Genomic DNA, 16,604 nt, shown 5'->3' with positions numbered 1-16,604 from the left:
TCACTAACAATAGCAGAAAAAAAGAGCTGGTGCAAGAGAGGAGGTCTGTAAACATTCCCCAATATGTTTGTTTGCTCTGGCTCCCTTTTCTCTCACAAATGCTTGAGGGGAAGAAATGAAGTGAGGGAATAACAGGCTTGAAGAGCAGTCGCTTTTTACATCCTAAATCATAAACTAAATTCAGTTTCTTGTACTAAGCAAAACAAATTTTTGTGAAGTCTACGCTTAAAGAAGTAAGAGTAAGAAAGTTCAATTTAATTCAAGATATATTAACTGAAAATGATTCTTAATATCATCACACAATTTTGCTTTTCAACCATGCTTCAGGGATAGATTTTTTTTTTTTTAAATATTCTGGAAAACAAGAGAAAACTATCAATTATTTGTTCATATTTTTTAATAAAATTATATATTTTTTTAAATGTATTTCAACGTGAATGTTATTATCACAAAACAAAATGAGGCCTTAAAAGGACACAGGACTGAAGAAGTAAGAGGGAATGTATATGTGTGTGTGTGTGTGTGTGTGTGTGTCTGTGTGTGTATGTGTGACTGCATACAGAGATGGGTTTTATCTTCTGTGGTGGTGCTTTTGGAGTTGCTGTGTTGTATTTATAGCTCAGCTTGATAGAAAAAGCCTGCCCAAACCCTACCACTCCAATTAGTCACCCCATAGGTGGAGTAATTTAATAGAACATACAGCCCCAGCCGAGAGCCACCAAGCTCAGTCTGGCCAGACTCTTCACACAGACAGACAGCTTTTCTCTTGAGGTAAGAGCCACAGGCGCTTGTTTCTATACATGAGATTACTAACACCAAACCTCACTGCTACTTTACTCCATTTACTTTTTAACACTTTATTGTTAAATGGTCCACTAGACATTCTACCAACTATAGGTACATTTGTAACTACATGTCAAATACCAGTCATTAGAGTATTAGTAGACTGTCTGATTAATATCTGCTAATACTTTATTTTGATGTTCTCCAACAGACATTCTACTGACTATAAGTAACTTTGCAACTACATGTCAACTTATTCTACAAATCAAAACCCTATAACACTTAACCCAAACCTAACAGCCTACTACTAATACTCTAATGAGAGTTAGTTGACATGTAGTTGATGAGTTACTTGTAGTTAGTAGAATGTCTAAAGTGGGCCATCGAAAATAAAGTGTAACCTAAATAATATATGCCTCTATGTCTGCAATCATGTCTTATTTTTCATGATTTTTGTAACTGTTAGGTGAATATGTTGCTCCTCTAGACTAAAATATGCATTATTTCTAAAATGCACAGGACACTTTATTTTGTGTCTTTGTTACGGTGTAATTATACATTAAGTACTGAGTAATATTAATGAGCTACATGTATTTACTATAGGGTTAGGTTTAGATGCATGTAATTTTGCAAAATTTATAATTATTACTATAGTAACGAGCATTGTAAAATAAAGTGTTACCTTTCTCTTAAACTTACCAAGGCTGCATTTATTTGATTGAAAATACAGTAAAAGCAGTAATTTTGTTAAATATTATTACAGTTCAAAACATTTGTTTTCAATATGAATATATTTTAAAATGTAATTTATTCCTGTGATGGCAAAGCTACATTTCAGCAGCCATTACTCCAGTCTTCAGTGTCACATGATTGAAAACAAGCTGAGCTGCTTAATATTTTTTGTTTTAAGATTCTTTGATGAACAGAAAGTTCAAAAGAACACCATTTATTTAAAATATAAATCTTTTGTAATATTATAAATGTCTTTACTGTCCATTTTATTCAATTTTATGCATCCTTGATTAATAAAAGTATTATTTTCTTCCAAAAAATAAAAGTAAAATAAAAAATAATAATATACATATACTCAACACAATATTTTTAATCTACTATCAAACCTCTGCAACAGTAAAGAATTCGCCTCACAGTGGCTTGGTGTTGTGTTAACAGGTTACCATAGCCATTGTATATGACACCCTATAAAGACTATTACAGCTATAAGTCCCTCTTAAAGCATTTATGGAGAAGATAAAAGGCATTTATAGAATCATGATGGGTGGTCAGACTCTTTCCATGGATATGGATTGTGCTGGAATGGGGGTGTGAAGGTTGTGAGTGTGGGGCGTGAACACAAGGTTTAAGTCTCAGTAGGGTTAGTCTTCCATCCACCTGTCTGCAATCTCTTTTTTAGTGTTGTCTGAAAGCATTCCATCTATCTTTCAGACCTCTGCTATACTTTTAATTAGCATTGCGTGTGATATGTTTGTGTGATGGCACTTGGAAATGTCTCCAAACACAGCTGAGGATTATAAAAAGAAAGATTAGACAAATACCAAATCATGCCCAAGAGAGGAGACCTTGTTAGAGGAGATCAGTTTCAAGTGTGCTGGTGACAACATTTCAAAAAACAAAAGCTTATTAGCTTAAAAGAGGGTTTTATGATATATCAAGTATGATTTGGTTGACATATAGGCTGACTTTGACATTTATAAGCTTTAACATACTTAAAGGGATAGTACACCCCAAAAATGAAAATTCCGTCATCATTTACTCCCCCTCAACCTGTATACATTTCTTTGTTCTGCTGTAAAGGAAGATATTTGGAAGAATGTTTGTAACCAAGCAGATGTCAATGGGGGGCAAGATCTGCTTGGTTACAAACATTCTTCCAAATATCTTCTTTTGTGTTCAGCAGAACAAAGAAATATCTGCAGGTTTGGAACAACTTGAGGGGGAGTAAATGATGACAGAATTTTCATTTTTGGATGAACTATCCCTTTAAGCTTAATTCTTTAATTGAATTATTGCAATGCTACCACCAAACTTGAATGTAGATTTAATAGGGTAGGTGCAGGAAATCACAGTGAGGATTCTTGATGTAAACTATATAGAGAAAATATGAGAGGAGGGGGAAGTGGACCCGTCCTCAGACGGTTTTAATAGGGTCAATAAAGACAAATATGATTAGAATAACAAGATTTCCTTTGACAATGTAAGAGGAAACTGTAGTAGATGAAAATTTAATTATTTGGATCTACTGCATGATATTTTATGATTTAAAAAAAGCTTTCTCTGCAAACAATGTTTTCTTTTGTTGGCTTTAGCACATCAGTGTTGTTTCACATTAGTGGGATCGTGACATTCCAAATCAAGAATTATTGAATCATATAAACCTTAATTATCTTGTTTCTATTATCTCGAGTCTAAAACTTTTTGGTTGTTAGACACCGTTTTTGCTTCACCCATTTGGTTGGACTTTAAATTTCGATAGTCAACTTTAGACATTCTAATAACTATAAGTAATTTTTCAACTACATGTCAATTAACTCTCATTAATTTGCAACTAGATGTCAACTAACTCTCACTAGTATTAGTAGACTACTATGTTTGGGTTAGTAGAATAAGTTGACATACTTGCAAAGTTTCTTATAGTCAGTATATTGTCTGATGGGGACAATCAGACAGCAAAATAGTGTTAAAAAGAGTGTTAGCAGATATTAAGCAGACAGTCAACTAATAATACTCTAATGACTAGTAGTTGACATGTAGTTACAAAGTTACTTCTAGTTAGTAGAAATGTCCAAAGTGGACCATCAAAATAAAGTGTTACCCTACTTTTTAGATAAGGCTAAGGCAAAAGTGTCAGTGCATTTCCAAAAATAGCCCTGGATTAGACAGCTTATTGAAATGAAAATAAGATCTAGAGTTCCCACAGTCTTGGGAAAGTTGGTTCTATGTGGTCGCCTAATTTTAAAAGTGTAACCTGGAAATGTCATGTAAAATAAGAAAATCTTAAAATGCCACTGATATTTTCATAATGAACATACCTTTTACTATAGTTATTCCACGCTCTAAAATTTTGAATTATAGATTATATAATTGTATATGTATAAGAGTTAAAAATATTCCTTAAAGTCATCATGAAATAAAATTAGTTTTTTTTTTATTTCTTTTTTTTTTTAATGTAATATTGCAGTATCCTATTTATTATGAATGATTTATCCATGCACATTTTTTTTTTTTTTTTTTTTATTAATGTGCCCTCATAATCTTTAATCAAAATATCTTCCCCTCCCTCTTGCATCAACATCTCTTCTCTTCTCTGATGATGTTTACTGACTGGCTTGAGAGTGGGACAACCTGTCACTCACATGACATCACAGCAATAGCAAACCACAACCATCCAATCAATTCCCCATGGATAAAATCAAATCCCACCCTACATTTTTTCTTGTTTGAGAAACCGTTTCACTTAGATTGAAACGGTTTCTCGAGAAAGAAAAAATGTAGGGTGGGACTTGAGTATCGCACACTCTAAAAAATGCTGGGTTGTTTCAACCCATGTTTGGGTCCAATGTGGACAAACTCAACCATTGGGTTAAGTTTTTTAATTCAATTTTCAACCCAACTGTTGGGTTTGTCCATATTTGACCCAAACATGGGTTGAAACAACCCAGCATTTTTTAGAGTGCAACTTCCATTTCATGCCAACTTTAAAAACCATAAAAACTGAAAAAGCATTTCAACAAACTTTGCCTAAACGCTACAAAACAGTTTAAAAAAAGTTAGTTTATCTATGGTCTGTATCAAAAGCAAGGCAATACTTTCAGTACAAAGGGAGCAAAAGTAATATAAACATTTAGTGACACAGTATTCAACAGAATATTATTGTGGAAATGTCTTGATCAGTCACTGTCAAGCTTGTGCTTAGCCTCAGTCAACTTATTTCCACAAGAAAATATGGTCAGAATACCTGCATGCTATTTTGATAGTGTGAAAAGACGTAGAAGGAACCTAATGGAAAGAATTGAGATGGCTTGCCAGTTGGATGGAGAAAGGGAGAAAGCCTGAAGAAGTGAGACAGCAGAAAAGGGCAAGACAAACAGGAAGCAGAGGAGGGGGGAGTGAAGGACTGACTGTGCAAGTCAAAGAATTTTCTTAGAAGGATTTTAAGCAAGAGAGCGTGCTTCTCCTGGTTTCTATCTACTGCCTTTTATGGTAAAATTGTTGAGGGGGATTTGGTGTGGTAGTGAAGCCTGGGCCGGACGTGGGCTCAGTTAGACACACTCACAACTGGGATAGCAGGGGGCTGAGGAGCAGGGAGACAGCGTGCGCGGGACACTAGGGACCCCTGAGGCGGTGGCACGGAGTGAGGCGGCACGCAGCATCACAGGGCTCATGGGAACAATACACAAAGAGGGTTAACAGGTCCAGGACTCAGACAGCTGCGTGAGTAGATGGCATTCTGTTATCAAGTATAATTTAGTAGAAATCACAATCTCTCTGTCAATAACTCTTCAAAGATACACTCTGGAAACCAAAGGTTCTTTGAACGGTTTGCTTTTAGATCAGTTTTAGAATCAGCCTTATCTGGCCTATTACAGGAAAGATGGATTATTCTCAGAAAAAGTCCATTCATAGCGATGTTTATAGGTAATCACATCCATGCCAGCACAGACACATTTACACACGCACACACTAACACATGCTGATACACAATATAATTGCTGAAAGCTGGAGGTGAGATAACAGGCTGGTTACGATGGTATGATGCAGTACACTGTGGAATTCCAGTGTTCAATCCAACACGACTGATGCCTCACTGATGCCCATGCAGTGAGTCTTTCTTTCTTTCTTTCTTTCTTTCTTTCTTTCTTTAAATTTATTTGGGCTACAAAAGTCTGAGACCACTAATAAAATTGGCTATACATTTTTAATCATCAATTATGTTATCATCATAACAAATTTGAGTTAGAATTTGAATTGAAAAATAACATTTATTTATTTATTTTCTTTAATGGAGGGTTATTCTCGTAAACTAAAACCTTTAAAAAACATTTGTAATACTTATTGTAAACTTACTTTATTTTAGCTAGCTGCCAAGGCAATATCTCTCATTTTCGTTTAGTTGAAGTACTAAAATAAATAAAACTAAGAACTAAACCTTAATAAAAACTCTGTAGACATATTTAAAAAAAATAATAAAAATGACAAAAACACAACAAAATGACTAAAACTTTAACTAAAGTGAAAATGAAAACAGAAAATATAGAAATAAAATCTAATTAAAAATATTAACCAAAATATCTGGATGTAATTACAGCTGTAATTAATTTCATCAAATCCATCTTTAATTAAACTGTTGACCCTTCCCACCCTTAAACCTAACCAGACCATCAACCCTGTCCCTAAACTTACCCGTATCACACCTCAATAGTAGTAAAAGTGTTTTGTAATACAACATTAACACAACAAGTACATTGTACCTAACATATTTTTTAAGTACAAAGTAGTAAAGACATAATATAAAGTGTGACCAGTGATTCTAAAATAACACTGTTTTAATGTTTCATGAATTCCACAAGTAAATCCTGATGATCATGTTCTCCAGCATGATTTGAGAATGATCCAAAAAGCATTTTGTGCTTCAGTGGAAGAAAGAACATCTGGAAATGATTTACTCACTTTATTAGTGACCTAAAAATAGCGCAGAAACTAATATACCTGTATGTCTTAGTCATAATGTTTTTTTGTTGTAAATGTATCAACAGTTTCCATTTTCAAGGTGGCTTCTATATTAACTCTGAATATAGCACAATAGTTTATAATGGTTTGAGCCAAACAAATATTATGTCAACACAGATTACAGATCTTATCAGAAGGTCTAGTATTTTCTCACATCTCCTGAAACTCTCTCCATTACAGGATTGAAAGGCTAAAGTAAAGATGACAGAGCGTTATGACTGCCACTACTGTAAGGAGTCTCTGTTTGGGAAGAAGTATGTTCTTCGTGAGGAAAACCCATACTGTGTGAAGTGCTATGAGAGCCTGTACTCCAATACCTGTGAGGAGTGCAAGAAACCCATCGGCTGCAACAGCAGGGTAACATTAATTAAAGTACCAAAAATGAAGTTGCATAAAACCAGCCAATCAGATTAGAGCTTGCAGATCAAGAAAATGTTTTCCAGTGTTGTCATTAAATGTGGGAGGTCTATATGTACTACCCAGTGTTAGTTGTGAGGCATTACAAGTAACTGAGCTATGTAATCAGATTACTTTTTAAGTAACTAGCAACGTAATGCATTACTTTTGAATTTACAGCAAAATATCTGAGTTATTTTTCAAATAAGTTATGCAAGTTCCTTTGTTAACCCATTTATTGATTGACAGCTCTCCTGTCCCCATGTTGAGAGAAATCGGGAGAGGCGTTGTGTGCGTTGTGTAAACATGATGCTTATTGTAAAGGCCCGTTCACACCAAGAACGATAATTATAACGATAACTATATTTGCGTCCACACCAACAACGAACGATAACGGTCTGTTTATTCTAAGCTCACGTGCTGCAGTTTCAAAGTGTGTACAACATGTTTTTGTTGTTCTTGTTGCATTTACACGGCTTTAACCAGCAGATGTCCTTAGCATGTTATGTTTCAAGTGAATAGCTAGTGTAATCGATCTAATCTAACAGTGAATTTAGCTGATGAAGTCGATATAGTGGAATAAAAACAACACCTAGTCTTTTTTTATTGCAACTTCAAAATAAGCAAGACAGTGTTGTCGAAACTAGCGCTGGATACCTGAGGTAATTTTATGTTACACTGTTTGCTAGCCTGGCATTATGATCTCATCGTTAATACTTCACACCATTTATTCTGAGGGTATGACTGATTGTTTTCCATATATCAGTTTTCTTTAAAGTATCCATGAAAAGCGGGTTTGACTTGGTCAAATAGTGGTGGCTTTTTCTGGACCTCGGCGATTAACTTCCCCGCAATGTCATCTGCCATTTTAAATGCTCAAGCCCTTAAATTAGAAAGGATTCTGATTGGCTGTCAGTGTTTTATCATTCAACAGCTGGAAAAAAATCATTCTGAAAGTGATCCCAACGTTTCTCTTTATCGTCATCGTTACAGTTGTGGTGTGGACAGTGCTATTCTTTTATATTTAGAACGATTTTTAAAACTATATCATTATCTTTATAGTTATCATTCTTGGTGTAAACGGGCCTTAATTCTAGACTAAATGTGAGCAGGCATTTACGCATCTCACAAACAGATTCAGTATTCCTTAAAATAAATAAAAACAGTGAAATGCAAACACTGGTACAACCATATCTCTATTTCAACCAGAATTGTCATCAAAGTGCGTCTTTTGCTGCTTTAGGATCTGTCCTACAAGGACCGTCACTGGCATGAGGACTGTTTCCACTGCTTCCAATGCAAGCGCTCACTAGTGGACAAGCCCTTCTCCACTAAAGACGAGCAGCTGCTGTGCACCGAGTGCTACTCTAATGAGTACTCCTCCAAATGCCATGAATGCAAGAAGACCATTATGCCTGGTAAGAGACTCTTCTCCATTGGAGAAATGTTCAGCTATTACCTCATATCAGTAGATGTTTTCTTTTATACTCAGCACTGCCTTAAAATCATATTTCATTCAGCACCACATTCTTTCCATTAAAGCAAATGAAAACTACTTCCTTTCACACAGAGTCGATCTTTGCCTAGATCTTGTGATGAAAGAATAACTGTCATAATACAGATATTACAGACCCATCATGACGTCAAAGCAATAGATTAAGTGATCTGCACACTGGTAATAAATATTCATTCATAAATCCTCAAAGACAGGTCCTCATGATCATGTAAATGTGTTGCACTCTTGTTAACCCATTATGTTTTATGATCAACCACCCCTTTTATCATATTGAGCAATCAAAATGAATAGATGGAACCAAGGATAGATTGAGTATATGTGTAGAATAAAGCTATTTTGGGTGTTTAATTAGTGTACATTCCTGTGGAATGATCCAGCTCTCACTGAGTGAAACTTAATATTTCAAGTGTGGAGCACATGGACTTAAAAGATACAAGCCAGACTCTTTATAACAATGAAACTCTGTGCTTGACTCTGTTTACACTGCACCACTGCTGGTATTTATTGAGATTTCATCTGGATGTGTTGAAAGAGATCTCAAGCCTTTGTAACAGCTCAACTTTGCTGTTATGTTACAGTTGATATGGCTGTAGTAATGTAATCCTTTTAATAATTCACTATCCATTATCTGAATGCGATAAGAATATATAGTATAAAGGATACTCTATATATTATATCAAATTAATGTTATCCTGTAATAATTTTATTTACTGTATATAGAATTTGTTCATGTAGAATTTGGCATTAAATCTACTTTTTTCATATTTGTAATTTTACTGTATTCAAGAAAAAAGCCCATTCAAACCTCAAACAATTAAACAGTAGTGTATGTTACAAAATACCTGGGCTAAATATTAGAATTGTACATAATTATGAGGGCATAGAAAGTATCTGATTATCTAGTACAACTTGACCTGATATTTTGGATCAGACTTATATCTACAAACTTCCTCCATCTTCTCTTTATAAGCAGAATGTTGTTGCATTTGGGATAAGATGACTCTCTTCCTCTCCCTCAGGCTCCAGGAAGATGGAGCATAAAGGAAACAGCTGGCATGAGACCTGCTTTACCTGCCAGCGCTGCCAGCAGCCAATTGGCACCAAGAGCTTCATCCCCAAAGACAACCATAACTATTGCGTGCCCTGCTACGAAAAGCAGTTTGCCATGCAATGTGTTCACTGCAAGAAGGTAGATTCCACAGATGAAGGAAACTAAAACAAGCTTTTAAATGTTTTACTAGGCTAGATAAAGTACATATACACTTGCATTAAAATTTTTAAGACTCCAGAAACTCTTTAAGCATAAAGGGCTTCTCAGAATGTAATATTAGTTTGCTATTTACTGAATAGTGTGCACACTTTTCATTTTGAGATACAATGTTTCATGCATGTTAGCTGTATATTGCACTTTTGAGTTTCAGTATTCTATGCATACAGATAATCTGCATACTGTATACAGAAAAAGGGTAGTATGTTATTTCGATCAGATTCTATCTCTTCCTTCTCTGTCTAGCCCATCACCACTGGCGGTGTGACGTACCATGACCAGCCCTGGCATAAGGACTGTTTCCTGTGCACTGGCTGTAAGCAGCAGCTGTCTGGCCAGCGCTTCACCTCTCGTGATGACTTTGCCTACTGCCTCAACTGCTTCTGCAACTTGTATGCCAAGAAATGTGCCTCCTGCACCACCCCCATCAGTGGTATGTACAAATACGCTCTGTCCGAAATCGAATACTTCCCTACTGTATAGTATGCGAAAAACAGTACACCAAAAGAGCGGTATGTCCAAATACGTAGTATTCGAAAAACAGTAGGCGAAAAGTCCCCGGATGTCCTACTACTTCCGGCGAGATTCTGAAGTGTGCATACAATGGACACTTTACTATCCCATGAGGCCATGGGAGGGGATTTATCAATGGAAGTGAAGCAACGCAACTGACGCTGGTAGGTCACATGACAGTAACAACATGGCGGATGTAGTATGTCTGGATTTCATTCATACTACCCGTGTTCATACTATATAGAATGTACTTTTTTAAAGGCCACAAAGTAAATTCAAATTCAAAGTAGTACGTTCTCAGACAGTACGTGATTTTGGACGCAGCGATAGTCATATGCAAAATATATTTGCCCATGTGACGTCACAGATCCCACAATATCCAAACGAGCCATTTTTGGAGCTAGATTAAATAAATGCTTTGTTTATAATGAGGAGGACATTTTAAGCTATGAAACTTGCAGGATGTTTTACTGGTACAAAGATCTCTTACATGTCAAAAGATCAAGGACATTTTGATTTCTCATGTCATGACCCATTTAAAAATTAAAAACTAGAAATGTTAAAAAATTAGAAATGTTGCCTTGATAACTAAGGCCCTGTTCACACCTGGTATTAAGGTGCGTTTTGGTCGATTCGATAACAAGACAAGGCGAGGGAGACACATTCCCGTTTACACCTGGTATTTTAATCCGTCTCTTTTGTCCATTTTCAACCAGTTCTGTCCTGATTTCTTTGAGGGGAGGGTCTATGGGCGGGTAAATGTATGGGTTTTTTCAGATCTTTCAATCTAATGGACAAAATAAGCTTGCGACAAAGGAAAACATACGGACAGCAGGAGCTTCGTTTCTGCTCTGACAGCCACAAGACCACGCCAAACGCTGTGAGTGTGTGTTAGAAATTAGGAATGGTGAGAAAACATTGTGCTTGGTACATTTTTCGTCTTCAAACCAAACTTGGGTCTTCAGCCGACAAAGTTTAAATCCTGTCTAGCTAGTGAGCTTCCCATCATGTTTACGAATTAAGTCCATAGGCGGTCTTTTGTGGCTGTTCGAATAGATTTGAACACATGAGCGTCTACACTATGAAAGCAATCTGTTCTAATAAGTTTTTCGAAGTGGTCGAAAGTGGACAAGCTCAAAAATTTTAGACCCCGTTTACACCTGTATTTAGCATCGTCCACTTGTGATTCGATCTACCAAATCATCTTAATACCAAGTGTAAACAGGGCCTAACTGAATTGGAGGAACTTCTTAAATTCTGAATTTTGTTCAACCCTGTTTCAAAGAGCTCAAATCTACCAGCTTTCCATGAACTTCTATGGAACACAGCTACATGTGCTTGTTGCTAGTACTCCTAACATGTTTGTCATCGCATGTAGGGCTTGGAGGAAGCAAGTATATCTCCTTTGAGGAACGCCAGTGGCACAACGACTGTTTCAACTGCAAGAAGTGCTCGGTGTCTCTGGTGGGCAGAGGTTTCCTCACCGAGAGAGATGACATCCTATGTCCCGAGTGTGGCAAAGACATCTGAAAGCATGGCTGGAAAAAAAATCAAGCATGCACGACGCTTAAAATGTTTAAAACCAAAGCATTGGAAAAGCATGAAACAGTGTGCGCAATGAATACATTTAGGTACTCCATGGAAACATAGTAAAGCAAAGATTATAATATTTTATGAATACCAAGAGGCAGATTTTCTTTATTTCAAGAGAGTTATTTGAGCTTGCTTTAACTTGAAGACTGAAGAAAGAATTGGTTCTAGAGATTAAAATGTAAATGAAAATAATACACATTATTATCTCTTTGCAGTGTCTGACTGGCTCTCGGATGTGTTGCGTAACCCATGTCTTAACTTGCAAAAAAGTATGTTGGCCTTTTTGTGTATCTAACAGTTATACATGAAATCTAATCAGTAATGCAAAATCAATAAAGCTTAGTACAAAAAAAAAAAAAGTTTTTGTGTTTTTCTCATGAATGAAGTAGACTATTTGCACTAGCAAGCGCTCAGTACATATAAACAATAATATAAGAAAATAGAGCCACCTAGTGTTGAACAATGCCCATGGAAACTAACATGAACCATCCTATAGGGGCTTATGTAAAATTCAGTTTGTCAGTCATGGTCTGAAGCTTTTTATGTAAAGGTTTATGATTAAATGCTTGAAATTAGTTTTGCAGTCAAATGCATATTGTCTAGGTATGAATTTCTTGGAGTTTGAGTAGATAGTGAAGGAAATGCAGTATCCAGTATACATGGAAACTCCTTCAATTTCTAATATAAAAGCAAAGTGTAAAAGCATCCCGGGATGCACCTCATGAAGTGGGCTGAGTAAATAGACAGCTGGAATCTAGAAAAGGGTGATCCAGAAGCCATTAATTCATACATTTCCTTTTATAGTTCTGATGACATCACTATTTTTAACATCTTAGAATAAAAGTAAAAACATAATAAGACATGTACAAACTTTTGACAGGTAGTGCATTTTGTAATGGTGGGATTTGTTTATAGGAATTCAGGAAAACTCTCAAACAGTGGGGAAGGAGATAAGTTAAAGGGATAGTTCACCCAAAAATGAAAATTCTGTCATCATTTGCTCCCCCTCAAGTTGTTCCAAACCTGTATACATTTCTTTGTTCTGCTGAACACAAAGGAAGATATTTTGAAGAAAGTTTGCAACCAGGCCACTTTGGGGCACAATTGACTTCCATAGCTGGAAAAAAAACTACTATGGAAGTCAATGGTGCCCCAAAACTGTTCAGTTTAATATATTCTTCAAAATATCTTCCTTTGTGTTCAGCAGAACAAAGAAAATTATACAAGTCTTGAACAACTTAAGGGTGAGTAAATGATGATAGAATTTATTTTTTGTGTGGAGCTATCCCTTTAAGCTCCGTGATTTCAATTTCTGCACCATAGTGATGAGTGAGAGAATGAGTGAGCTGATAGAGCGAGTGTGTGCTGACAAGAGTGAAAGAACAAAGTAGAAGTTCTCTGATCTGTGACTGGAGATAAACTACAAAGAATGAGGCAATGGTGAAAAGGTCATTATAACCATTGCTGTCTCCATAGTCATTGTTTCCTTCTGCCTAATCCTGGATCAAGAACAACTAGGAACCACTCAGAATCAGAACTGAACATCTTTTATATGAAATTCAGTAAAAATTAAAAATTCATTCAAATGTAATTGTCATTCGATATTATACCATGGTTCAAAAGTTTGGAGTCAGTAAGATTATTTTTTAAAGAAACTTCTCAAGTTACTCATGTAAATCCATGGTTCCCTCCCCACAGCGCCCTCTGGGGGACACAGCGCGAGTTCCCGTTCGAAAGGAAAGTAAAACTTTTACTTAGCAAGGATCATAGGCGTAATTTGCAGGTGGGACATGTCCCCACCACTTTTTGCCAGGTTCGATATTGTCCCCACCACTTTTTGAAACATCTCGCTGCACGGATGTATACTAATACAAAATAAACATCTCTAGATGATTAGCAATTTATTTATTTGTTTGTGTTAAATAATAGGCGATCTGTCTCTGGGATGTGTTGTATTTGAGATCATGTTGAGTGCTCGTTGCCGCTGTTATCAGTGGGGCAACATTGTGCTCTTGGCGCTCGTGCACACTGCGCAGTCTTCACACGGACGAGCGCTTCAATCTATCGCTGACACTGTTGCAGCCGGAGACTCTATTCTTTCCAGTGAAATCACAAAACAAAATGTAACATAAACGTGTCCCTGCTCTTGATATACAATCACTAATGAACATCTTTGGTTTTAATGAGAAAAAAAAAAAAAAAATTACACGAGGGCAGATTAGAACCCAGAACCTCTGGCATGCTGAACAAAAATTATACCCTTCGTCCATCAGGTTAATCTAACAATTGTTTTGGATCCACATATTTATTGACTAATGTAAATGCTCTCGGGACTAACAACAGATGTAAAGACGAAACTATCATATAAAACATGAGGTCTATGTCGATAAATTTTGTGCATTTATTATTGTAATGATACAATTCTGTTATTTTGATCTTTCTATTAATCCAAGAAATCCAGAAAAAGGTATAATGGTTTCTACAAAAATATAAACTGTTTTCAACAGATAACAATAATAAAAAGAAAAGTTTCTTGAGCAGCACATCAGCATATTTCTGAAGGATCATGTGACACTGAAGACTGGAGTAACGATGCTGAAAATTCAAAACAGAAGTTATTAAAGGAGACCTATTATATGCCCCTTTTCACAAGATGTAATATAGTCTCTGGTGTCCCCAGAATGTGTCTGTGAAGTTTCAGCTCAAAATACCCCACAGATCATTTACAGTGGGTACGGAAAGTATTCAGACCCCCTTAAATTTTTCACTCTTTGTTATATTGCAGCCATTTGCTAAAATCATTTAAGTTCATTTTTTTTCCTCATTAATGTACACACAGCACCCCATATTGACAGAAAAACACAGAATTGTTGACATTTTTTCAGATTTATTAAAAAAGAAAAACTGAAATATCACATGGTTCTAAGTATTCAGACCCTTTGCTCAGTATTTAGTAGAAGCACCCTTTTGATCTAATACAGCCATGAGTCTTTTTGGGAAAGATGCAACAAGTTTTTCACACCTGGATTTGGGGATCCTCTGCCATTCCTCCTTGCAGATCCTCTCCAGTTCTGTCAGGTTGGATGGTAAACGTTGGTGGACAGCCATTTTTAGGTCTCTCCAGAGATGCTCAATTGGTTTTAAGTCAGGGCTCTGGCTGGGCCATTCAAGAACAGTCACGGAGTTGTTGTGAAGCCACTCCTTCGTTATTTTAGCTGTGTGCTTAGGGTCATTGTCTTGTTGGAAGGTAAACCTTCGGCCCAGTCTGAGGTCCTGAGCACTCTGGAGAAGGTTTTCTTCCAGGATATCCCTGTACTTGGCCGCATTCATCTTTCCCTCGATTGCAACCAGTCGTCCTGTCCCTGCAGCTGAAAAACACCCCCACAGCATGATGCTGCCACCACCATGCTTCACTGTTGGGACTGTATTGGACAGGTGATGAGCAGTGCCTGGTTTTCTCCACACATACCGCTTAGAATTAAGGCCAAAAAGTTCTATCTTGGTCTCATCAGACCAGAGAATCTTATTTCTCACCATCTTGGAGTCCTCCATGCGGGCTTTCATGTGTCTTGCACTGAGGAGAGGCTTCCGTCGGGCCACTCTGCCATAAAGCCCCGACTGGTGGAGGGCTGCAGTGATGGTTGACTTTCTACAACTTTCTCCCATCTCCCGACTGCATCTCTGGAGCTCAGCCACAGTGATCTTTGGGTTCTTCTTTACCTCTCTCACCAAGGCTCTTCTCCCCCGATAGCTCAGTTTGGCCGGACAGCCAGCTCTAGGAAGGGTTCTGGTCGTCTTCCATTTAAGGATTATGGAGGCCACTGTGCTCTTAGGAACCTTAAGTGCAGCAGAAATTTTTTTGTAACCTTGGCCAGATCTGTGCCTTGCCACAATTCTGTCTCTGAGCTCTTCAGGCAGTTCCTTTGACCTCATGATTCTCATTTGCTCTGACATGCACTGTGAGCTGTAAGGTCTTATATAGACAGGTGTGTGGCTTTCCTAATCAAGTCCAATCAGTATAATCAAACACAGCTGGACTCAAATGAAGGTGTAGAACCATCTCAAGGATGATCAGAAGAAATGGACAGCACCTGAGTTAAATATATGAGTGTCACAGCAAAGGGTCTGAATACTTAGGACCATGTGATATTTCAGTTTTTCTTTTTTAATAAATCTGCAAAAATGTCAACAATTCTGTGTTTTTCTGTCAATATGGGGTGTTGTGTGTACATTAATGAGGAAAAAAATGAACTTAAATGATTTTATCAAATGGCTGCAATATAACAAAGAGTGAAAAATTTAAGGGGGTCTGAATACTTTCTGTACCCACTGTATTACAGCTTATTTGCCCCTATTTGGGTGTGAGCAAAAACATGCCGTTTTTGTGTGTGTCCCTTTAAATGCAAATGAGCTGCTGCTCCCGCCACTTTCCAAAAGAGGGCGGAGCTTTCGGTTTCTCAACAACAACAAACCTGGAGAATCTCATGCAGCCAAAATGGCGATTGTCAGTAACGGTGTTCAGCCTTACATTGTTCAGTCGGACACTGATGGAGAGACTCAGGAAGAAGCTACAACTTTTAGAATGCAACTGGACGTTTCTAAACGGTTAGTGGATAAATTTATGTAGTTACTGTGGAGTTGATTCAACTCATCGACTAGCATGCGCCATCATGTAAATCTTTTGTGCAAATCCAGCATCGAATTGACCCTCATTTGTGAAGCAGTCCAGTGTAAAATGACAGCATGGCAACAACACTCTACTACACGTGTCAAACTTCACACCTGGAGGGC

The 16,604-nt window shown here is 37.0% G+C and overlaps 1 protein-coding gene across 3 annotated transcripts; it reads left to right on the top strand.

Moving 5' to 3' along the window:
- Nucleotides 1–655: 655 nt before the first annotated feature.
- Nucleotides 656–12,172, top strand: fhl2a (four and a half LIM domains 2a). 3 transcript variants are annotated; one of them, XM_051906565.1, is made up of 6 exons: nt 656–771; nt 6,709–6,885; nt 8,168–8,342; nt 9,460–9,629; nt 9,954–10,140; nt 11,599–12,172. In XM_051906565.1, the coding sequence occupies exons 2-6, from the start codon at nt 6,730–6,732 to the stop codon at nt 11,748–11,750; spliced, it is 840 nt and encodes a 279-aa protein (XP_051762525.1). In that variant the 5' UTR covers nt 656–771; nt 6,709–6,729; the 3' UTR covers nt 11,751–12,172. The 3 variants fall into 3 exon arrangements, with proteins under 3 accessions (XP_051762525.1, XP_051762524.1, XP_051762526.1); XM_051906564.1 differs by lacking the exon at nt 656–771 and adding an exon at nt 4,888–5,232; XM_051906566.1 differs by lacking the exon at nt 656–771 and adding an exon at nt 5,378–5,619.
- Nucleotides 12,173–16,604: the final 4,432 nt, after the last annotated feature.

Source organism: Ctenopharyngodon idella, chromosome 9 (assembly GCF_019924925.1).
Source record: "Ctenopharyngodon idella isolate HZGC_01 chromosome 9, HZGC01, whole genome shotgun sequence".
NCBI classification, from domain to species: domain Eukaryota; kingdom Metazoa; phylum Chordata; class Actinopteri; order Cypriniformes; family Xenocyprididae; genus Ctenopharyngodon; species Ctenopharyngodon idella.
Note: the sequence above shows the minus strand (reverse complement) of the source record. Positions and strands in the feature narration are given on the sequence as shown.